Genomic DNA, 23,967 nt, shown 5'->3' with positions numbered 1-23,967 from the left:
ATTCATGGCTATAGGAAGCGCTTGACTGCAGTTATTTTGTCCAAAGGCTGTGCTACCATATATTAAGTCTTGAGTGTCAATAATTTTGTCAATGCCATTTCTTTTTATTTTCTGATTTAAAAGGATATATTAAGTTCTGAATGAAAAACAAAGATTCTGTAATATTAAAAAGGAAATAAAGAATTGTGGAGACCAAATACTTTTGTCAATTTGAACTTATTTTTGAGAAAATTGTGAGTTATTTGAAAAAAGTGGAAGTGTGCAAATATTTTTTGCCACGACTGTACTTTTGCCTGAGCTTGTATATAATCACGCACACAGCCATGCAATCTCCATCGACAAACATTGGCAGTAGAATGGGCCGTACTGAAGAGCTCAGTGACTTTCAACGTGGCACCGTCATAGGATGCCAACTTTCCAACAAGTCACTTCGTCAAATTTCTGTCCTGCTAGAGCTGCCCCGGTCAACTGTAAGTGCTGTTATTGTGAAATGGAAATGTCTAGAAGCAACAACAGCTCAGCCGCAAAGTGGTAGGCCACAAAAGCTCACAGAACGGGACCGCCGAGTGCTGAAGTGCGTAGCACATAAAAATCGTCTGTCCTCAGTTGCAACACTCACTACCGAGTTCAGAACTTCCTCTGGAAGCAACGTCACCACAACTGTTGTACTTTTTGTTGTTGTTGTACAGCACAACACTGTACTTTTGGCCATGTAGTGTATATTGCGGAACTATGGTGTCTATCGATGCCTTCATCTGTCTCCCATTTATAGTGGCTGCTTCCTGAGCTGCGCTTGAAAAGCTGCGCACCCAGGAAACGCTCCACATTCATTTTTGAAATGATGATAGAACAGGCTTTGTTACAAGTAGCTCGAAGCTTTGGCTCTGAGTGAAACCAAGAGTGCAACACAATTAACCTTGTTAAAGTCCATTAAATAATTTTATTTGATAGATTAACTTCAGCCTTTTCCATCACTGGGGATGGATACTTTTGCTTGGGACATATGACGCATACTTTGTGTGAAGTTGGTTTACATCAATATCCTGAAAAACAAAAACAGTTAAAGCCTTTCTAACAATTATTTATCGACTTAATCATCGAGTTCATTGACACAATATTGCTATTCCTTCTACAAACTAACTTTTCCAAGTTCAAAATGTTTTTCTTTCTCCAAGCCAAATATGTATGTCAATAGAGGTTTCATGGTCCATTGGGTATGTGCTTTGACAGAGTGAAAACACTCAAATCAACTGTCTTTTTCATAAGCTCCTATTCGGAGCCTCGAGCCCTTGAAACTGTCTTCCCAAGTCATCTCAAACTCTTCTATAGAGGATTGCAAGTATGCTGCCAACCACTACCTCAGGGTCTCTCTCATTTCCACTACTGAGATCAGTACTACACCCTACGTTCTCAGCCTTCTCCCACAATACTTCCCCTTGTGCTGTGGTGTCCATTTTTGGTCATTCCACCACTTCCCTTGCCCCATTTTGTCTGTTCATCCATCGTCCCCTGTCGTTATGCTCTGCCATGAGCCTTGATGCTTATATATAATCGACATGTGCAGATTTCAACAACTAAAGGATGCAAAGGCTCTGCAGAGTAAAATTCCATTTTCACAAAAGCAGTGATTACATGAAGAAGAAGAAAACATCAGGATGTACTTACTGAGCCATCAGTAGGGTTCACCGTCTCATAAGTCTTGCCATCCACTGCGTCGACAAACTTCCCATTGATGAAGCACTGGTGTGGAAGCTTTATTGTCATGTTGTTCACTTCCTTGCTGACCTAAAACATTTCACAGGGTCATTACAGTATCCCATCCCACCCCCACCCCCAACCCTAGTATGATAATATTGAGATAATCTACAAAATCAACCACGAAATCTCCCAAATCTTTTTCTCACATTTTAGTAAAAGAAAGTTTATGAAAAAAATAATCTCCTGTGGTAGAAATGGTTGAGAAGTGCTCACGTGATCGATTTCCAGTTCTGCTTCATCGTCCTCTCCTCGTTGGCGGCGTATAATTGTCTGAACAAATTCCTGGAAAGTGGTGGCCATGTACACATCCTCATTCTGCAGCTGTAACTCGCTGACACGTTGCTTCACCTCCTCGATCAATCTGCATTTGGCAAAACCAATCAGCAAAATACATATATACAGTCATGTGAAAAAGTAAGTACACCCCATGTAAAGTTTTGACTTTTTCAACATATTTCAACATACAGCTATTTGATCTTCATTTCAAAAATATTGATAGATAAAGGTGATATAATATAACAAATATCAGGAAACATTTACATTTTGTAGTCAATTGTATAATTTAAATAAACATCAATGCAAATTTCACATGTGGAAAAAGTAAGTAAACCCTTGGCTCTAATAGGTGGTATTGCCCCCTTTGGCAGAAACAACCTCAAGTAGGCGTTTCTTACAACTGTCTACCAGTCTCTGACATCGACTGGGAGAAATTTTTCCCCACTCCTCCATGCAGAATTCTTTCAGCTGTGCGATGCTTGAGGGGTTTCTTGCATGCACAGCTCGTTTCAAATCCCCCCACAACATCTCGGCGGGATTTAGATCCGGGCCTTGACTTTGCCATTCCAGAACCCTCCATTTCTTTCTTTTCAGCCATTCCTTGGTGGATTTACTGGTATGTTTAGGGTCATTGTCATGTTGCAAGGTCCACCTTCGGTTGAGCTTCAACTTTCCGACAGATGGCCTCAAATTATCCTCAAGCACCCTCTGGTACAATGAAGAATTCATAGTGGATTCTATGATGGTGAGCTTCCCAGGCCCTGATGCAGCAAAGCTGCCCCAACCATAATATTTCCACCACCATGCTTTACAGTTGATATCAGGTTCTTGTGGTCAAATGCTGTCTTTGGTTTTCGCCAAACATGTATTCTGGTACTGTGGCCAAATAGCTCTACCGTTGACTCTTCTGTCCAGAGCACATTGTTCCATAAGTGCTGGTCTTTGCCGAGGTGTTCATTGGCAAACTTTAGGCTTGCCCTGATGTTCTTTCTGGACAGGAAAGGTTTCCTCCTGGCACACCTCCCATGTAGATCAAATTTGTGCAGCCTCTTTCTAATGGTAGACTCGTGCACTTTGACATCAACAGTGGCAAGAGCCACCTGTAGGTCCTGTGATGACATTCTGGGGTTGTTAGAGACTTCTTTCAGCATCTTGCGGTCTGCTCTTGGGCTGAACTTGCTGGGGCGGCCTGACCTGAACAAGTTGGCAGTTGTTTGGAATCTTCTCCACTTGTAGATGATCTTCCGGACAGTCGAATGATTGATTTCAAATTTTTGGAGATCTTTTTAAATCCCTTCCCAGACTCGAAGGCATCGAAAACCTTCTTTCTGAAGGCCTCAGAGACCTCTTTTGATCTAGGCGTGGTGATGCAGCACACTTCAACAACAAACAGCAAACCAAACTAAATGTCTGAGGTTTAAATAAGACAGGTTCCTCCAAGATCCTCTCTCACAATGTTCTAATCATTTGCACCTGGGCTGGTGCACCTGATTCTAATTTTAGGTAATTGAAGTAGTGATAAATGTAGGGGTGTACTTACTTTTTCCACATGCGAAATTTGCATTTATGTTTATTTAAATTATACAATTGACTACAAAATGTAAAAACAACAACAACACAACATGCATTTTAAGGCCATTTTCCCTGCTAGAGCGGGGGATAGCCTTGCGGTCCCCATTACAATCTTCTCCATTTTGCTCTATTTTCTGCATCTCTCCTTGTTAACCCCCTTGCCCGCATTTCTTCTTCCACCATCTTTAGCCAAGTCTTTCTCGGTCTTCCCTGTCCTCTACTTCCTTCTACATTCATTTCCATCACTCTTCTCAAACAGTCATTTTCATCCTTCCTCAACACATGACCAAACCATCTCAACCTGTTCCTCTTCACAGCATCAATCACAGGCTCTATTCCCATCATCTTTTGCATTTCATCATTTGTCTTCCTCTCTCTCTCAACGATACTCCGCACATCCACCGAACCATTCGCATTTCCACCCTTTCCAGCCTTCGTTGCTGCTCTACGTTCATTACCCATGTCTCGCTCCCATAAATCATAACACTTCTCACACATGTAGCATACACCTTTCCCTTCAGCTTCAATGACACTCCCCTCCTCATCAGCATGCCACTCAGTTCCCGAAATGTTTCATGATATTTGTTATATCATGTCACCTTTATCAATCAATATTGTTGAAATGAAGATCAAATAGCTGTATGTTGAAATATGTTGAAAAAGTCAAAAATTTACATGGGGTGTACTTACTTTTTCACGTGACTGTAGATATATAGATATATCGCCGAGGGTAGTACTACCGTTGTAGAAGGTACCCAGCCAGGGTAGTACTACCGTTCTGACTTAGGAGCGTTAAAGTGGTGCCCGGAACCATCTTACACTCTCAGTGTCAACATTGCTGGTCTTACTTCTGCCTCATTCAAACTATAGCTCCCGGGCTAGCTTTAATCTCTCTTTCTCGCAAACAAACATCATACGCTTTTCATCACACACTTTCCTTCTCTTTTATTTAAGGCCTGGCATCGATGAGGGCTACGTATATAGTCTGTGCCTGGAGCCTTCAACATAATATATATATACACACATATTCATTTAAAGAATATGCCTGATGGTTTTGGTACAATAGAAATATTTCCTTTGTACTGTTAATCCATTATGGCATTAGATTGTTCAGATTTATCTGTGTGATCTCGAATTGTCAACAAAAGCACAAGAAAAAGTCGTTCACCTCACAACATCCATTGAGGCAGCTCCACATTTGAAGAAGTCGGTGGTCTCTTCAATAACGGAGACATTGGAGAGAATTCCTTTCCAAATGATCTGCAATAAATGCATGAAACAAAGCATAAAATTTACCTCACACAGAACTGAATGCAGCGACACATTATGTTTTTACCTGTGACATGTTACAGGTCTACAACAGCTTCGTGTTGTTGTTGTTGTTGTTGTTGTTGTTGTTATTATTGGGTTTCTTGCTGGGGGTTGATTTTTGTAATGTGCACCCATTGTTCAGACAGCTGCCAGACCACACCCACATCTGTTGCTTGACTCCACCCAACGTCGTACCGAGATGAAATGATACGACCGCCATCTTGTTTCCTGGTGGGACTAACACAGGTCTGTTTGTCTCTGCTGATTCTACACTGCCCGGCTTTGTTGCGTCAGATTTCCATTGGCTTTGTTTGAGTGGAGTGTTAAATTAGTAATAAGGTTTAATCAAGCTCGTACGTGCTCCCCTAAAAAAATAGCATTATGTCATTTTTGAACGGTCCAATATACTCTTTAAATGCACGTTTCCCAATTGGCCCGTTCCATAATTTTTTAAGCCAATTCACTCACGCTGGCAAAGTCCCGTACCTCGAATAGTGGTTTCATCTGTTTGTCATTCGTATCCGAATATTCACTTCTTAATGCTGTAACCTCATTGTATTTCCTAACATCCCTGCCTGAAATGCTATATCAGTTGTGGACTGGAAACAATCTGGCAATGCAATTACTGAGAAAATATATTGGACTTTGACCTAATGACTGTTATGACATCTTTAATAGCCTCAACTATTCCCACCTTTTTATAGAATTGGTCAGAGAAAGTTTGTGGCCCAAGTAAACTGGAGCTAGTCAGCAAGGCAAAAATTTGTAATTAATTTCACTGTTCATTGTGCCAGCGATAACTTGCAAACTTTTTGTGAAATAAACTGTGGGATCTAATTACAACGTCCACCAACTAATGCTGGAGGACAGAATACCTGGCTGAACGTCCATCTGAGGTATGACGTACTTTGTGATGCCACATTCTGCCTACGAAGCACCAAACTGACAGTTTATAGTTGGGGTCAAGAATCGAGCACAAATAACAAACACTCATTTGTTCCTCTTTTATCCTGTCTGTGGAACCATCTTTCACATTCTCTTCAATCTCATTCTTCCCTCCAGATCTTCAGGTCAGTTGTTTACCACCATCTCAGATCATCCCCAATCCAAAACCATGATATTTTCTCCAACCAATAAACCAAACCACACCCCAAATTTTGGTTCTTTATCCAAATTGTCCACCTCTTGAATTCTCCTCCACCCAACATCGTTACCCACATCCCTTGTTTACTTGTCTACATCTATTTTCTCCCTCAGTCCTACTGTTGGCATTCCCCTTCTCTTTCTGCTGTTCCTTTTGTTATTTTGCATCCTGATCCATTCTGTGTTCGAGCTCTTTCCCCCCCCCCCTTTTTTTTTTACACCAAGTAAAACACCAAGCCTGGTGTTGGCTTAGTGGTTAGGGTGCCGGCTTGGGATCCGAGGATCCTGGGTTCGAATCCCGGTTGAATGCTGAATTAACGCCAGGGGGGTTGACTCAGCCTGTTCATCCTTCCGCAGTCGGCAAATTGAGTACCAGTTCACTGGCAATTCCCTGCGTGTCGCAAGAGGCGCCCAACAGGGTTGACGGCAGGAAGGGCATCTGGCTGTAAAACATTGCTTCAAAAAGGGGACCATGGTGCCCAAAAAAGGCCAACCCCCGCGCTGCGGGGGAAAATGGCCTCTAAAGGTGGTTCCTTTTTACACATAGTCGAAGCTCATGGAAGAGTTAGGACACAACATAACAAAGGGAACAATACAGAGAGAGAGAGAGAGAGAAAGAGAGAGAGTGGGGCAGGGGGGGAAACACCAACAGCAGGGCTGAAGGACAATATAGAGGGACACTTAGAGAAATATGAAATGTGGGGAAGGATGAGGGCAAAGGGAGAAGTTGCGAGAGGGAAGGGGGTTCAGAGCATTCTGGATGCTTCCACATGGCGACAAGGAGTGTTCTGTGCTGTGAACAAAGTTGTGTCCAACACTATTTCCAGCCGGAAGACGATACGAGTTCCAAGAGGCAGGCACACTCCTCTTTTGTCTCTGCAGTGGTATCACCAGGGGGTGGAGGCACTGAAGGGAGTTGAAGTTGCTCGGGCCACTGCTGGCATGCCACGCCGTTGTCCTACTCCTCGCCATCCCACGGTGATGCTGGTGAAGCAGCAACTATCTCTGTGGCCTTGAGTCAGAGTGTGTCTCTTGGGTGCTTTTGGTCGAGTGATGCCATAACCCCAGAGCTTTTTCTACAATTACTGAGTGCCACAGAGGATAGGAGTAGGGGAGAGAGTGGTGGGGTAAGGGAAAAGCAAGAGACACCATTTTGACATTTTGACAAGAGACACGAGACACCCTCCCCCCTTTTGTTTTGTCTGGCTCTGGACCCACTAAGTAACCTCATCAATGAACAAGGACATGGACAGACCCAAACAACCAATAGAAAAACATCCAAAGAAATAGCAAAGGTGAGACATATACTATATATGGATGATTTAAAGCTCTTCACATCAAATGACAAAAAATTTGTGCTCCCCTAAAGGGGTTGAAGTAAAACTCCGAAGTAAAACGTACAAAACACGAAAACTAAAACTAGTAAAACGGTTTTCCGAGGACATTAAAATGCAATTTTGACTAGACAAATGTTCCAAGTGCACATCTGTACAAGGTAAACCAAGAAAAACAGACAACATAAAAATTGATCTTGAAACAACAATACAACAGTTAGAAATCGAAGCATCATACAAATACCTCGGGGTAGAAGAGGGCCACCAAATATGTCACAAACAAATGCGCAAAACAATCGCCAAAGAATACCTACGTAGAACGAAGCTGATCCTGAAAACATACCTCTCCCCAAGAAACAAAATCAAAGTCATAAACCAGCTCGCAGTACCAGTGTGTTCCAATATAGCTGTGGAATAATAAACGGGCCCCAATCAGAAATCAACAAGTTAGACATCAAAACAAGAAAACTCCTTACCATCCACAAAATGTTTTACAAAAACCAGTGCATCCCACGGATGAACCTGCCAAGACGAGGGGGAGGGAGCGGCCTGATGGAACTCAACCAGGTGCACACAGCGATGATGGTAGGATTAGCCGAGTATGTGAAATGTTCAACAGACTATCGGATGCAATTTGTAAACAAATATGAACACAATAAACCTGAAAAAGTATCCCTAACTCACCTTGCAAATAATTTTCAAAAAAACAGGTGTGAATAGAAGATGCTACACAGGAAAACGAAAAAGCAACAAACACAGCCCCAGCAATTGCAAAAAAAAACAAAGAAATATATAAAAAGAAATATTGATAAATATACACCAACAACTGGGAGAATGACAAAAGAGCAGGGAAATACAAAAAAGAATTGGACAGAGTGGGGATAGACAAAGAAGTCTCATTGGAATGGCTAAGAAGAGGTCAGCTCCACTGGGACGGCGAACGAATAATAATAAATGCCCACAATCAAGGACACTCACTACACCAATGGATTAAAAAAGATGGGGGGACCGAGCCAGACGGGCAAGTGTAGATTTTGCAAGACAGAAACAGAAAGTACTAGTCACCTGCTCTCAGGATGCAAAAAACTAATATCAGAACAACTTTACACACAACGGCACAACAAAGTATGCAAAGTGATTCATTGGCATATCTGCAAAAATATTAACATCCTAGTACCAGAAAACTCATGGAAACACAAACTAAGGGCAATCATTGAAAATGAAGATGTCATGCTCACGTACGACCTGATGATTCCATCGAGCATATACATAGAAAACACAGAATTGCAATCGGATATAGTACTGAGCTGAGGTACAAAAAAGAAAAAAATACTGCTCATTGAGATGTCAATATCCAGCGATTTTGGCCTAAACAACGCAGAAATCAAGAAGAACCTTACAACGATGTTAGAAACCATCCCTGTTAATATTACTACAAACAAACTGCAGTTGGAAGCTATCTGAGGATTAGTGATGATCCTGAAAAGAAGAGCCCATGGAAAAAAAACTTTGAGAAAAAGAACCTTCACAGCTTGGTCAATGACTAGTGATCCCTTACTAAAATGGATGGGGATACTTTAAGACCTGGGAGGACTCCGTTTCACCTTCTTAAACCTGCTTATGGAGATAACCAACAATACACACAAACACACCTGCGTTTTTCTTTGTCTATGCAACACTCATACAATGTAATGGGATATATACAAGGGTCAGTATGAATGTAAGGCCAATTCTATTTCATTTATTTTCAGGTAGGCCCTATAAGAAGGCAATGAAATCTCACAAAATAATAGTATTCCCTGATATGCATCGCAACTGGCACTGCAATCGATCACATGACAAAAAGACATGACTCGTGTAAAATTGCTGTTAACTGAAGTGCGTACGAAGCAGGGAGCTGTGATTGAATTATTTTAGACCAGAGTACAGTTGTAGAATGAACTATTGTCATACTGGATAAACGAAAAACATGCAGTACAATAAAATTCCAAATGGCTATCAGAGATGAAAGTACTCGTGTCTCTGTGAATAGCCTTTTTGGAGTTATTCAAACGGCCACAGTAAAGTAAAAAAAATACAGTAATCTACATCTATTGTAATAGTAAATTACAGAAAATGTCAATGTTATAGTGATATTTTGGCTCATCAACATTCGACCAATCCCCTGAAAAAGCAGAAAATGGTCATAAAACGTTTGTAGTTTGTTGTTGTTTACATCATACTATTCAAGAAGTGTCTGTTGGTATGTTTCCTTGACCTATATGCACTCCTGAACTACTGAAAGGAACGAGTTGAAAACTCCACTCAAAAACCAAAAAAACATTCATAGTCCTGGGGGCTTCGGGTTGGGGAAGACCCCAATTCTCTCTAACTAAATATGTATGGGATATATCACCGCTCCTGAATGAAGCTGGTATTACAAATGATACTAAAATGGCAGAAATTTGCCTTTAGTAATTCTGGGGGAATTATCTCGTCTGAAAGGAAGGGTTCTTTGATAGTATTATTAATAAGCTCTGCGTAAGATGAATATTCCTTATGATAAATGGTCCGAGGAATATATCGCTTCGTCTCAAAGAGAGTCTTGTGTCGATGTTTGCCCTTAATTATTTTGTGTCCAATCATATTTTTTTAGGCAAAAGTGTTTAGCTATCACATTCCAAAACAATTAGTTAACCTAACCTCTTGTTACTCACCCTTATCTCCTCTGCCAAAGCCATTTCCTCTTCGGAAAGCTCCAGTTTACTCTGCTTGGCTGAAGAAAAGTATTTTGATGCTGGGATCATTTTTCCATCTTCAAACTGCAGATTTTTCACCACAAGCTGAGAACAGGAGGGCAGAGAGAAATTCCTTTTTATGTTTCGTGATCAGGGTATTTTAGGATATTGTTTGTTGTTCATCAGCCATAGTCGGCTTACATGAGAGAAAAAAGACTCACAGTGGTATTATACCACGTCCTGAGTAGTCCTATCACGTATGGTTGCCTTTTCAACATTTCATTCCCCAGCTCTGGAGCAGGCCACAGTCAGATGAATTGGTCGTTTCTCAGGCACTGACTCCTGCCCCAGAAAACGTAAGGCTTGGCAGGTATAGTTCGGGGTGGGCAAGAGGGTAGGGAAATATATACTGGGCCTGAGAGTATTGGTCATGGAGGCTATAGAGACGGAACTAGAGAGCGTAGCAAAAGAAAGGTGAAAAAAAAAAAACTCACCGCCTTGCTATCGTTTCCAAACAAGAAGAGGCCATTCTTGGAGACAATCCCAGGCTGAGGGGAATCATCAATCTCAAGTGGCTGTCCCTCTGGAACAGTGGTGTTGTGCAGTGTCGACCCATACATAGTGAGTTTCTAAAAGGTTGGCACACAATAAAACTATGTTACAAATTGATATGTGAGGTTTATATTCATAAACTCTTGAAGTATCCTGAATAAAGTTGCTAACTCTGCTCCAACGGCATTCATTGAAGAAGAAACAACAACAAATAACACAAAAATTTAATAAAAATTACTAAGTCCTCCTGAAATGCATTTGGTGTCCAATGGTTTCCCCAAATAACCATGTCAGTATATTATCCTTATATCCTCAGACACCTTTCTCTCCTGTTGGATTAGATTATAAAAGCCTGGTGTTGGCTTGGCAGTTAGTGTGGCTGGCTTGGGATCCGAGGGTCCTGAGTTTGAATCCCGGGTGGCTGTTGCATTAACACCAGGTGTGGTTGACTCAGCCTGTTATCCTTCAGAGTCTGGAGAAATGAGTACTAGTGTACTGGCAATAGGGGCACTGTATATGCGGCACAACCACGCCCTCAGCCAATGATGCTACCTGCAGTCCTTTGTTGCATATGGAAGAAGAATAGCTTAGATTATGTCTACAGCTACCAGAGAAACAACCGGTGGAAAAATAAAGACAAGTAGAAGATAAATAGAAACACCTATTTCCAGAAATTCCCCATTGAAGTGTGGTGCTGCGCACACAACTTGCTTGCCAAAGAGTTAGGCCACAACGCGTTTGTTAAAACCAAAAGAGTCTTTATTTCGAAAGCTCGAACTGCAGCACTGAGCGGGCTCGAGCTTAGAGCCCGCATATATGTGCCGAGGCCACGCCTAGTCCCCGGGCATGGACGATCGGTCGAAGGGCGGGGCATGTACCATCGGTCCCCGCCTGGGCGCTCGCGCCACCCCACTGGTGCGCGGAATTATTACCCCTTGTGCCCGCCACACGTGCCCCCCCCAGAATTCCCGCGCACCTGAAGGGTGAGTTTGCGGGGAAGCCGGATGACCCGGCCGAAACGCCCCCTGGCGATGGGTGCAGGGATGGGGGGGTAGTGGGCCGGCGGGGCTGGGCGGTGCCGGGGGTCCGACCGCCGGGGGGCGGCCTCGACGCAGAGGCAGAGCTGCTGGCGTGGGTGCCGGGGGTCCGACCGCCGGGGGGCGGCCCCGACGCGGAGGCAGAGCTGCTGGTGGAGGGTGGTCCGGATCGAGGTGGGCCGGCTTGAGGCGGTCCACGGAAATGCGATCCGGGGCACCGCCGATGTCGACCATGAAAAATTTGACCCTGGTCTCCAGCACGCGGAAGGGCCCGTCGTACGGGGGCCGTAGCGGTGCCCGGTGGGCGTCATGCCACATGAAGACGTACTTTGCCGTGCGAAGCTCCGGGGCGACGTGGGAAGGCGGGCAACCGTGGTGTGCCGTTGGCACCGGGGCGAACCTCCGGGCGGTCTCCTGAAGGGCAGAGCGCTGTTGCGCCGCGGACCAAGGAGCCGTGGAGTCGGGGATAAATTCACCCGGTACCCGCAGTGGTTGCCTGAAGACCAGCTCCGCCGAGGACGCGCGCCGGTCGTCCTTGGGTGCCGTCCTGAGGCCCAGCTGGACCCAGGGGAGCCTGTCGACCCAGCCGCTGTCGCGGAGGCTGGCCCGGAGCGCGGCCTTCATGGAGTGATGAAAGCGCTCACACAGGCCATTGGCCTGGGGGTGGTAGGCCGTGGTGTGGTGTAGCTTCACCCCGAGCCCTTGCGCCACCGCGGCCCAGAGCTCCGAGGTGAACTGGGGGCCGCGGTCGGATGAGATGTCCGAGGGGGCACCGAACCGGGCAACCCAAGTGGCGATAAAGGCTTGCGCCACCTCAGCCGCAGACGTCGCCACCAATGGGACGGCCTCCGGCCACCGCGTGGTGCGGTCGACCATGGTGAGGAGATGGGTGAACCCTCGAGAGGGGGGCAGAGGTCCCACCAAGTCGACGTGAACGTGGTCGAATCGCCGCTCGGGCACCGTAAACGGGGCCAACGGTGCCTGGGTGTGGCGGTGGACCTTTGCGCGCTGGCACACGAGACACGTCCTGGCCCAGTCGCGGACGTCCTTCCTGAGGCCATGCCAGACGAACTTCGCCCCGACGAGTTTCTGGGATGCCTTCGCGCCAGGGTGGGACAGGCCGTGGATGGCGTCGAACACTGGGCACTGCCAGCCAGCGGGCACGATGGGGCGAGGCCGTGCGAGGGAGACGTCGCATAGGAGGGCTGTGCCCGTGGCGTCGAACGGCACCTCGGTGACGCGGAGGCCCGTGACAGCGGTCCGCAAGGCCTGGACGCCGGGGTCGGCGGTCTGGGCCTCCGCCATCCGGGCATAGTCGACCCCGAGGTGGACCGCGTGCATGACGGACCGGGAAAGGCAATCCGCCACCAGGTTGTCCTTACCCGCCACGTGACGGATGTCCGTCGTGTACTCGGACACGGCAGAGAGGTGGCGCTGCTGCCGTGCCGACCATGGCTCGGCGACCTTGGCCATCGCGAACACAAGGGGCTTGTGGTCAACGAAGGCCATGAACGGGCGGCCCTCCAGCAGGTGGCGGAAGTGTCGGACTGCCAGGTTGAGCCCGAGCAGCTCACGGTCGAAGGTGCTGTACCGGCGTTCGTGCGGGCGAAGCTGCCAGCTAAAAAACGCCAGCGGTTGCCAAGCACCACGCACCCATTGCTCGTGCACCGCGTCCACCGCGTAGTCCGACGCGTCAGTGGTGAGGGCGATCGGTGCATCGGGCGGCGGGTGCACAAGCATGGTGGCGTCGGCCAGAGCCAGCTTTGCGCCCGTGAACGCCGCGGCCATCGGCTCCGACCATACAATGTCACCTTTGCCCGGCTTGCCCCGTAGGGCCTCGTGCAAGTGGCGGAGGAGCCGGGCGATGTGGGGCACAAAGCAGTGGTAAAAGTTTACCATGCCCAGGAACTCCTGGAGCCCCTTGATCGTGCGGGGCTGCGGGGAATCCCTGACCACCTCCACCTTGGCCGGTAAAGGGATGGCCCCGTGCTCGGTGATGCGGTGCCCCAAGAAGTCGATGGTGGCGATGCCGAAACGGCACTTGGCAGGGTTGATGATTCGGCCATGCTGGCCCAGGCGTTCGAAAAGCATGCGGAGGTGGAGCAGGTGCTCCTCCCGGGACGCGCTCGCGACTAGGATGTCGTCCAGGTAGACAAACAGGAAAGTTAAGTCGTGCAAGCCGCTATCCATAAGCCGCTGGAACGCCTGGGCCGCATTCTTCAACCCGAAGGGCATCCATAGGAATTCGAAGAGGCCGAAAAGGGTGATGACGGCCGTCTTCGGGACGTCGTCCGGTTGGACGAGGACGTGAGGGTAGCCCCGGATGAGGTTCACCTTAGAAAACACGGTCGTGTTGGCCAACCGGGCGGAAAAGTCCTGAATGTGTGGGACCGGGTAGCGGTCGGGGGTGGTGGCATCATTGAGCCGGCGGTAGTCCCCGCACGGCCGCCATCCCCCGCCGGGCTTTGGCACAATGTGCAGCGGAGAAGTCCAAGCGCTGTTGGAGCGCCGTACGATCCCCAGCCGCTCCAGCGTGGCGAACTCCACTTTCGCCACGGCGAGCTTCGTGGGCTCGAGCCGGCTTGCCCGGGCATAGACCAGCGGCCAGACCGTGGGGATGTGGTGCTCCACCCCGTGTTTAACGGCCACCGCTGAGAAGGTGGGCCGCGTGAGGGCCGGGAAACTGGCGAGGAGGCGGGTAAAGTCATCCGCTGCCAGAAGCGTGCAAACCAAACTCGCCGGGACGGAACCTTCCAGCAAGCCGCTTGGCAAGCCGCTCGGTGAGCCGCTCAATGAGCTGCTCAGCGAACAAGCGAGCGAGCTAAAGGTTTCGGCCTGGATGAGCCGTCTGCGCTTCACGTCGACCAACAACCCATTTGCACATAGGAAGTCCGCACCAAGCAATGCCATTGGCACGCTGGCGGTCACGAACGACCATTGAAAGCGCTGCCCTCCGAACCGCAGGGAGAGGCAGTGCTTCCCGAGCGTGCGGATGGGTGTACCGTTGGCGGCAAGCAACGCGGGGCCCCAGCCCGCGGTTCGCTTGTCGGATGTGGAGGCGGGGATGACGCTTACCTGCGCTCCTGTATCGCAGAGGAAACGGCGCCCGGACAAGGTGTCCGTGATGAATAGGAGGCTGCCGGAATGGCCGACGCTCAGGGCCGCTAACGAGCGCCGGCCCGGTCGTTTCCCGACTTGTCAAACGAGCATGGCGGGCAACACTTCCTAGCCTTGTGGCCGAACCTGGCTTGGAAATAGCACCAGGCTTGCGGCGGCAGGGGCGGCGGCCGCGGTGTTCTCAGCTGCGGTGGTGGTGGGCGGGGCGCGGCAGGGGCCACGAGGGACGCTGTAGCCTCTGCCCCGGGATGCACGACGGCAGCACCGTAACTCAACCGCGTGTCGCAAGCCGCGAAGAACTTGTCGGCCTCTACGGCCAGGGCGCGGGGTTCCCTTATTTTGGAACCGGCCAGCACGAGGCGTACCTGTAGAGGTAGCTGGCGTAGGAAAAGCGCCCGGAATAAGAAATCCGGGGCTTGGTCACCCAGCAGCGACAGCATAAAATCCATCCGCACGGATGGTCGTGTGTCGCCGAGTTCGGGAAGGTCCAGGAGGCGGTCGGCCCGTTCGATCTCCGTGAGGCCGAACGTGGCGATGAGGAGACGTTTGAGCGCCCCGTACTTGTGGTCGACCGGTGGGTGCCGCAGGATGGACACGACTCGGGCGGCAGTGCCGGGCCCGAGGGCGGCGACCACGTGGTAGTAACGGGTCTCGTCCGCCATTATGCCTCGAAGCTGAAATTGCGCTTCGGCCTGCACGAACCACACATCGGCCTGTGCTTCCCAAAACTCTGGGAGTTTTACTGCGACGGCGTTGGTGGCCATGGCGCATTCGGTGGTCAGCGACGGCTGAACCAATCGGGGTCACCAGTGAAGTGTGGTGCTGCGCACACAACTTGCTTGCCAAAGAGGTAGGGCACAACGCGTTTGTTAAAACCAAAAGTCTTTATTTCGAAAGCTCGAACTGCAGCACTGAGCGGGCTTGAGCTTAGAGCCCGCATATATGTGCCGAGGCCACGCCTAGTCCCCGGGCATGGCCGATCGGTCGAAGGGCGGGGCATGTACCATCGGTCCCCGCCTGGGCGCTCGCGCCACCCACTGGTGCGCGGAATGATTACCCCTTGTGCACGCCACACCATCACATTTATTTATAAGTGGCAAAAGTACCCAGCATTGCCGGGTGACAATGAGCCACTTCCTGATGGGAATATGAAGAGAGGTGGGAAGAGAGGAGGGAGGGAGAGGGGGGAAGAGAGGAGGGAAGGAGAAGGTGGAGGAGAGGAGGGAGAGGGAAGGTGAAGGGAAGGGAGGGGAAGAGGAGGGGGAGAGAGGGAATGGGAGGGGGGAAAGAGGGGAGGGAGGAGAGGGTCAATATATCGCACAAAAATGTTAGTCAATAAAAAAATGGGTACGTAAAAACAAAAAGGGAGCTCTGTCTACTGTAACGCCATGGCTTGCAAAAGCAGCCTGAATAGCGTTCACCAAGTGGTGGTTAATCATATTCAAAAAGGGTGTTATAACACAGTCAAACTTCCCCGGCCTTGTGACGAATTAATTCAGTATACAGGTATTTGACTTCTTTTGTAGAGCCCTCGCCAAGCGGCTTAAGCACTCCAATGCACTTAAGCACACTCCACTTCCGTTTTCCGGTCCGGTCGTGAGAGGACGCTGGCGTCGTTTGCTCGCCGCTTCTCTGACTGGACCATTGTCCGTGTCTTGCTTTCCTGGTGGTCGTGGCGGATTTATGGCCATTGAGTCTTCCTCTGCGCGGTCCCGGCTCTGCTCTGCTGCTCCGGGCTTCACCTGCTCGGCTCCATCGCTGTTTCCTCGGGCCCACTCCCGTTGGTTGTGTCGATTGTTTCGCCTCCTCACCCTTGGCCGCGTGCTCGCTTTGCCTTCGCTCCTGCTGGCATGGCTCTGCGGTACTCTGCCGCAAGGCTTCTCCTGCTTAAAACCCGCTCCACCCCATCATGCATCTCTGCAATCAGATCGAATGGACTCCTGCGTCGACCCAGGTACATTCACCGTGGCTCCGGTCGTAAGTTTGTTTATTTACAATCAGGTCACTCCATCCCCATCCTCTGGTCGGCTCAGCGCACTCCCACTCATCGTCCCAACACACCTGGTCACAACAACGCACAAAATCGCACCTCCTGTCTGCGAACCCTGGCCAAATCACCTGGATTCATACCCGCCGTACAAAACAACATCAAGCTCACCCTGTTCAATACCCGGTCCCTCAACAACAAATGCCTCATCCTGAACGACTACATCCTGGAAAATAAACTGGACTTTCTCTGTCTCACTGAGACCTGGCAACAACCACTGGACTACTACACGCTCAACCTCACCACACCCAATGGATATTCTTACATCAATAAACCACGCTCGGAGGGCCGAGGTGGTGGAATTGCCGTTATTCACCGACAAGACATCAAGACCAACCTCATCTCCATCTCATCTGCTCCATCATTTGAACACCTGGCTTTTAAACTCTCTGGTCACACACAGTCAGTCATGGCTGTTGTCTACCGCCCTCCCAAACCACACCCATCATTCCTGTCTGACTTCTCCTACTTTCTGACCCAGCTATGTTCCCTCTCCCCCTCAATCCTCCTCCTTGGTGATTTCAATATCCACATGGACTCCACTGACTCCACGCTAACCACTGACTTCACTGATTTACTCACCTGCTTTAACCTCACTCAACATGTCAACTTTCCTACCCATAACCGTGGTCACATTTTGGACCTTGTCTGCTCTACTGGACTAATTTTGCACCATCTCTCTGGCTCCGACCTCACTCTCTCTGACCACCTAGCCATCACTCTGACCATCAACATCCCCACCCCAGCACCAAGGCATTATCGCACTATCAACTTCCGTAAGCTAAACGCTTTTTCACCTGCCTCATTCTCATCGACCCTCTCTGAAAAAATGTCCACTTCTCCCTTCGTTGACCTCCACACCCCTTCTGACCTCACTGACTACTACAACCACACTCTCTCTTCCTGCCTTGACCAAATTGCGCCTATAAAAACCAAAACAGTTTCTTTCACCCATTCTGCTCCCTGGTTTACCCCTGAGCTCCGCCTAATGAAAACTCGTGCTCGCCAACTTGAAAGACTCCGCAATAAAACAGGTCTCACAGTTCACTCCCAGGCCTACAAGGACCACATACAACACTATAAAGATGCCCTCTCCCGCGCCCGCTCCGCCTACTACTCTCAAATTATCCACTCTGGCTCCGGAAACCCAAAAGCACTCTTCTCTACAATAAACAAACTCCTCAGCCCCCTGAACACCACCACCCAGTCATTCACAATAGACAACTGCATCTCCTTCCTTTCATTCTTCCAACGCAAAATTGAAAACATCTACAACAGCTTGACCACCGCCGCACCCGCTCCCCCTCAAACCACCTGCCCCCCCTTATCCTGCCATCCCCTGTCTCAATTCTCCCCAGTCTCCCCTACTGACCTCTCTGAACTCCTCATCGGAATGAAAACTGCCACCTGCACTCTTGACCCCATCCCCTCCAGCTTTGTCAAGGCCTCCCTTCCTGCTCTTTCTCCACTTATCATTGCAACAATAAACTCCTCCCTGTCTACAGGCATCGTCCCACCATCCCTCAAAATTGCTGCTGTTACCCCCATTCTGAAAAAACCTGGACTAAACCCTGACACCCTAAATAACTTCAGACCCATCTCCAACCTACCCTTTCTGTCAAAGGTTTTGGAACGCGCTGTAGCCACTCAACTCAAGCATCACCTCTCTGCCAATAACCTGTATGAAACATTCCAATCCGGATTCCGGTCCAACCACAGTACTGAAACTGCTCTCCTCAAAATCACCAACGACCTTCTCCTCTCCTCTGATGCTGGCAACCTCAACATTCTCATCCTCCTCGACCTCAGCGCTGCCTTTGACACCATCGATCACACCATCCTCCTCACCCGACTTGAAACCACCTTTAACATTACCGGCACTGCCCTCTCTTGGATTAAATCATACCTCTCTGACAGACGTCAGTTCATCTCCATCAATAACTGCAAATCCCCCACTGCTCCCCTCCCCCAAGGTGTCCCCCAAGGTTCAGTTCTTGGCCCCCTCCTCTTTATCCTTTACCTGTCCCCCCTCGGTCACTTAATCCGCCGTCATGGTCTCCAATTCCACTGCTTCGCCGATGACATCCAGCTTTTCATCTCCACCAAGTCCATCTCCACCGCCACCCACTCTATCCTGACAAACTGCATCACTGAAATAAAATCCTGGCTTCAAATCAACTTCCTCAAACTTAACTGTGATAAATCTGAAATAATCATCATTGGCCCAAAAACGCTCACCAAGTCCACCCATAACTTTGCCCTCAACATCGACGGTTTCCCAGTGTCCACCTCCCCTCACATCCGGAATCTTGGCATCATCTTTGACCAAACCCTCTCCTTCGACAAATACACTAAACAGATCACAAAGACAGCCTTCTTCCACCTGAAAAACATCGCCCGTCTCCGTCCATCCCTCTCCTCTGTGGCTGCAGAAACCCTCATCCACGCCTTCATCACTTCCCGTCTGGACTACTGCAATAGCCTCCTTTATGGTTCACCCTCAACAATCACCAATAAACTCCAATACATTCAGAACTCCGCTGCCCGTCTACTCACCCATTCCCGGACCCGTGACCACATCACCCCCGTCCTTTACAAGCTTCACTGGCTCCCCATCTCCCAGAGAATCCAGTACAAAATCCTCCTCTTGACCTACAAAGCCCTCCATAACCTGGCCCCATCCTACCTGGCTGACCTCCTCTCCAGACACACTCCCACCCGCAACCTCCGCTCTGCTGGTACCAACCTCCTGACCCCCCCCATCCGGACCAAATTTAGATCCTGGGGGGACAGGGCCTTCTCCATCGCTGCTCCCACCCTCTGGAACTCGCTACCTCACACCATCAGAGACTCCTCCTCACTCACCACATTCAAAACATCACTCAAGACCCACCTGTTCAACACTGCATTCAACATTTAACCCACAGCATCTAACCCCTGACTATCTCCTCTCCTTCTCCCTCCTTTGTGCTTTGAATATTTCCCTATTGATTCTTCTTTTTTTGCAATTGTCTTTATGTTTTGCTATGCGTTATGTTTTGCACTCTGTCAAAGCGTCTTTGGGCTTCCTGAAAAGCGCTATATAAAATAAATGCATTATTATTATTATTATAATGGAATGGGTGATAAGGATCGGCTGGCTTGGCAAACGATAGCAAGCCGATTCCTTCTGGTTGAAATGGCCGAGGAATTTTAAAAACAGATCGCAGGTACAGTGGAGTGACACCCTATCCCATGGAAGTATGAATTAAGTTTAAAATTATTGTTAAATTAAATGAAAAACTAACCCCAGAAGGAGAATGACGGCCTCGCTTAAATAAATGAATATAAACACTTAGTTATAAAAATCACTAGATATGGTAAATTTGGTCAGATTTCACTCCAGATTTGAACATTTATTTAGTCTACAGGATCCAATCCTCATATCTGAATCCAGATTTTGATGATATGCTTCAATTATGTAATGATAAGATAATTATCGATCGTGTTTCTAAGGCAAGGCACATTTGAATAGGCCGAAACAAAATGGTGGGTTAAGAACCCAGCGAGTGACAGTGGGCTGACCAAGATGGCAGGCCACCATATTGGTAAGGCTTTTTCAGGGGTTTTTTCTTATTAGCACCTCGTTAATAATCTTCAAAAAGGGTGTTATAACACACCCAAACACTCAGTTTTCATCATTGCAATCTGTTGGAGGTCCAGGTGTATGCATGCAAAGTTTGGGGCCGCTAGGTTTCATGGTTTTGGAGTTATGGAGGAGACAGACAGACGGACGGACAGACAGACAGACAGACGGACAGTGCCTTTTCTTATTATAGATTAGTGGATATATCTATCACGGATAGGTGATGGGAAGGCATTGTGTTTGATAGGATGCAATGGCCATAATAGAACAAGGACCGCACTGTGGTCATAACCTGTGACAAAGTCCAACAAAAAACATGCAGTGCTCTTGTAGACCTGTGACAGGTCGCAGGTAACAAGAGATGGGAGGCCATAATTGTGCCAAATTTGTTTGAAAAGCACTCACTGGAAAGCCGAGACATCATCCGGCATAGTGAACACTTTGATAAAAGTCCACTTTTGACTAGGTCGAATTGAATAAAAATTAGAAGTAAATTTAAATTGGTTCGGTTGCGAGAGGACGCTGGCGTTGCATATTCGCCGCTTCTCCGACTGGATGGATGTACAGGGTCTGCTTCTACCTTTCTGACCTGACATCTCACACCTGTCCTGCCTTTTCACACCCGCACGTGCCGCGTGTTCTCCGGCTGGATAACGGAATCTGCTTTTGATGGTACGGAATACGGAATTCGAAAGGCCCGCTCCCGTTGATTGTGGCCGTGGCCTTGTTTGCCGGTGGCCTTGTGGCCTTGTTTGCCGCTGTGGTCTTGATTAGCGGCTGCAGTCGTTTGCCGCTGCGTTTGCCGCTGCGTTTGCCGCTTTGCCTCCTCGACCTTGGCCTCGTACTCGTCCCTTCGCTCCTGCCTGGCATGGCTCTGAAGTACTCCGCCGCAAGGCTTCTTCTGCTCAATACCCGCTCCACCCCATCATGCATCTCTGCCATCAAATCAAATGGACTCCTCCGACGACCCAGGTACATTCACCGTGGCTCCGGTCGCAAGTTTGTTTATTTGCAATCAGGTCACTCCATCCCCGTCCTCTGGTCGGCTCAGCGCACTCTCACTCTTCGTCCCAGCGCACCTGGTCACAGCAACCCACACGATCGCACCTCTTGCCTACGAACCCTGGCTAAATCACCTGAATTCATCCCTGCTGTTCAAAACAACATCAAGCTCACCCTGTTCAACACCCGGTCCCTCAACAATAAATGCCTCATCCTGAACGAATACATCCTGGATAACAAACTGGACTTTCTCTGTCTCACCGAAACCTGGCAACAACCTCTGGACTACTACACACTCAACCTCACCACACCCAATGGATATTCCTACGTCAATAAACCACGCTCGGAGGGCCGAGGTGGTGGAATTGCCGTTATCCACCGTCAAGACATCAAGACCAACCTCATCTCCATCTCATCTGCTCCATCATTTGAACACCTGGCTTTAAAACTCTCTGGTCACACGCAGTCAGTCATGGCTGTCGTCTACCGCCCTCCCAAACCACACCCATCATTCCTGTCTGACTTCTCCTACTTTCTGACCCAGCTATGTTCCCTCTCCCCCTCAATCCTCCTCCTTGGTGATTTCAATATCCACATGGACTCCACTGACTCCACAATAACCACTGACTTCACTGATTTACTCACCTGCTTTAACCTCACTCAACATGTCGACTTTCCTACCCATATCCGTGGTCACATTTTGGACCTTGTCTGCTCCACTGGATTAAATTTGCACCATCTCTATGGCTCCGACCTCACCCTCTCTGACCACTTAGCCATCACTCTGACCATCAACATCCCCGCCCCAACACCAAGGCATTATCGCACAATCAACTTCCGTAAGCTAAACGCTCTTTCACCTACCTCATTCTCATCCACCCTCTCTGAAAAAATGTCCACTTCTCCCTTCATTGACCTCCACACCCCTTCCGACCTCACTGACTACTACAACCACACTCTCTCCTCCTGCCTTGACCAGCTTGCGCCTGTAAAAACCAAAACAGTTTCTTTCACCCATTCTGCTCCCTGGTTTACCCCTGAACTCCACCTGATGAAAACTCGTGCTCGCCAACTTGAAAGACTCCGCAATAAAACGGGTCTCACAGTTCACTCCCAAGCCTACAAGGACCACATACAACACTACAAAGATGCCCTCTCCCGCGCCCGCTCTGCCTACTACTCTCAAATTATCCACTCTGGCTCCGGAAACCCAAAAGCACTCTTCTCGACAATAAACAAACTCCTCCGCCCCCTGAACACCACCACCCAGTCATTCACAGTAGACAACTGCATCTCCTTCCTCTCTTTCTTCCAACGCAAAATTGACAACATCTACAACAGCTTGACCACCGCCGCACCCGCTCCCCCTCCAACCACCTGCCCCCCCTTGTCCTGCCATCCCCTGTCTCGGTTCTCCCCAATCTCTCCTACTGACCTCTCTGAACTCCTCATAGGAATGAAAACTGCCACCTGCACTCTTGACCCCATCCCCTCCAGCTTTGTCAAAGCCTCCCTCCCTGCTCTCTCTCCACTTATCATTGCAACAATAAACTCCTCCCTGTCTACAGGCATCGTCCCACCTTCCCTCAAAATTGCTGCTGTTACCCCCATTCTAAAAAAACCTGGTCTAAACCCTGACACCCTAAACAACTTCAGACCCATCTCCAACCTACCCTTTCTGTCAAAAGTTTTGGAACGCGCTGTAGCCACTCAACTCAAACATCATCTCTCTGCCAATAACTTGTATGAAACATTCCAATCCGGATTCCGCTCCAACCACAGTACTGAAACTGCTCTCCTCAAAATCACCAACGACCTTCTCCTCTCCTCTGACGCTGGCAACCTCAACATTCTCGTCCTCCTCGACCTCAGCGCTGCCTTTGACACCATCGATCACACTATCCTCCTCACCCGACTTGAATCCACCTTTAACGTCACCGGCACTGCCCTCTCTTGGATTAAATCATACCTCTCTGACAGATGCCAGTTCATCTCCATCAATAACTGCAAATCCCCCACTGCTCCCCTCCCCCAAGGTGTCCCCCAAGGTTCAGTTCTTGGCCCCCTCCTCTTCATCCTTTACCTGTCCCCGCTCGGTCACTTAATCCGCCGTCATGGTCTCCAATTCCACTGCTTCGCCGATGACATCCAGCTTTTCATCTCCACCAAGTCCGTCTCCACCGACACCCACTCTATCCTGACAAACTGCATCACTGAAATAAAATCCTGGCTTCAAATCAACTTCCTCAAGCTTAACTGTGATAAATCTGAAATAATCATCATTGGCCCAAAAACGCTCACAAAATCCACCCATAACTTTGCCCTCAACATCGACGGTATCCCAGTATCCACCTCCCCTCACATCCGGAATCTTGGCGTCATCTTTGACCAAACCCTTTCCTTCGACAAATACACTAAACAGATCACAAAGTCAGCCTTCTTTCACCTGAAAAACATTGCCCGTCTCCGCTCATCC

The 23,967-nt window shown here is 48.7% G+C and overlaps 1 protein-coding gene across 2 annotated transcripts in view; it reads right to left on the bottom strand.

Annotated features, from left to right (window-relative positions):
- The window catches only part of LOC137436512 (mitochondrial 10-formyltetrahydrofolate dehydrogenase), a 195,990-nt gene that overhangs the window by 117,044 nt on the left and 54,979 nt on the right, over positions 1-23,967 (bottom strand). For both annotated transcript variants that reach the window (XM_068130372.2, XM_068130373.2), the window contains exons 7-11: positions 10,606-10,740; positions 10,091-10,216; positions 4,775-4,866; positions 1,972-2,119; positions 1,666-1,785 (exon numbers count right to left, since the gene is read on the bottom strand). In XM_068130372.2, the coding sequence (XP_067986473.2) occupies positions 1,666-1,785; positions 1,972-2,119; positions 4,775-4,866; positions 10,091-10,216; positions 10,606-10,740 (621 nt within the window). The remainder of the gene's footprint in view (positions 1-1,665; positions 1,786-1,971; positions 2,120-4,774; positions 4,867-10,090; positions 10,217-10,605; positions 10,741-23,967) is intronic.

This window comes from Myxine glutinosa, chromosome 11 (assembly GCF_964187855.1).
Source record: "Myxine glutinosa chromosome 11, kmMyxGlut1.1, whole genome shotgun sequence".
Taxonomy (NCBI): domain Eukaryota; kingdom Metazoa; phylum Chordata; class Myxini; order Myxiniformes; family Myxinidae; genus Myxine; species Myxine glutinosa.
This window is presented reverse-complemented; position numbering and strand designations above follow the sequence as displayed.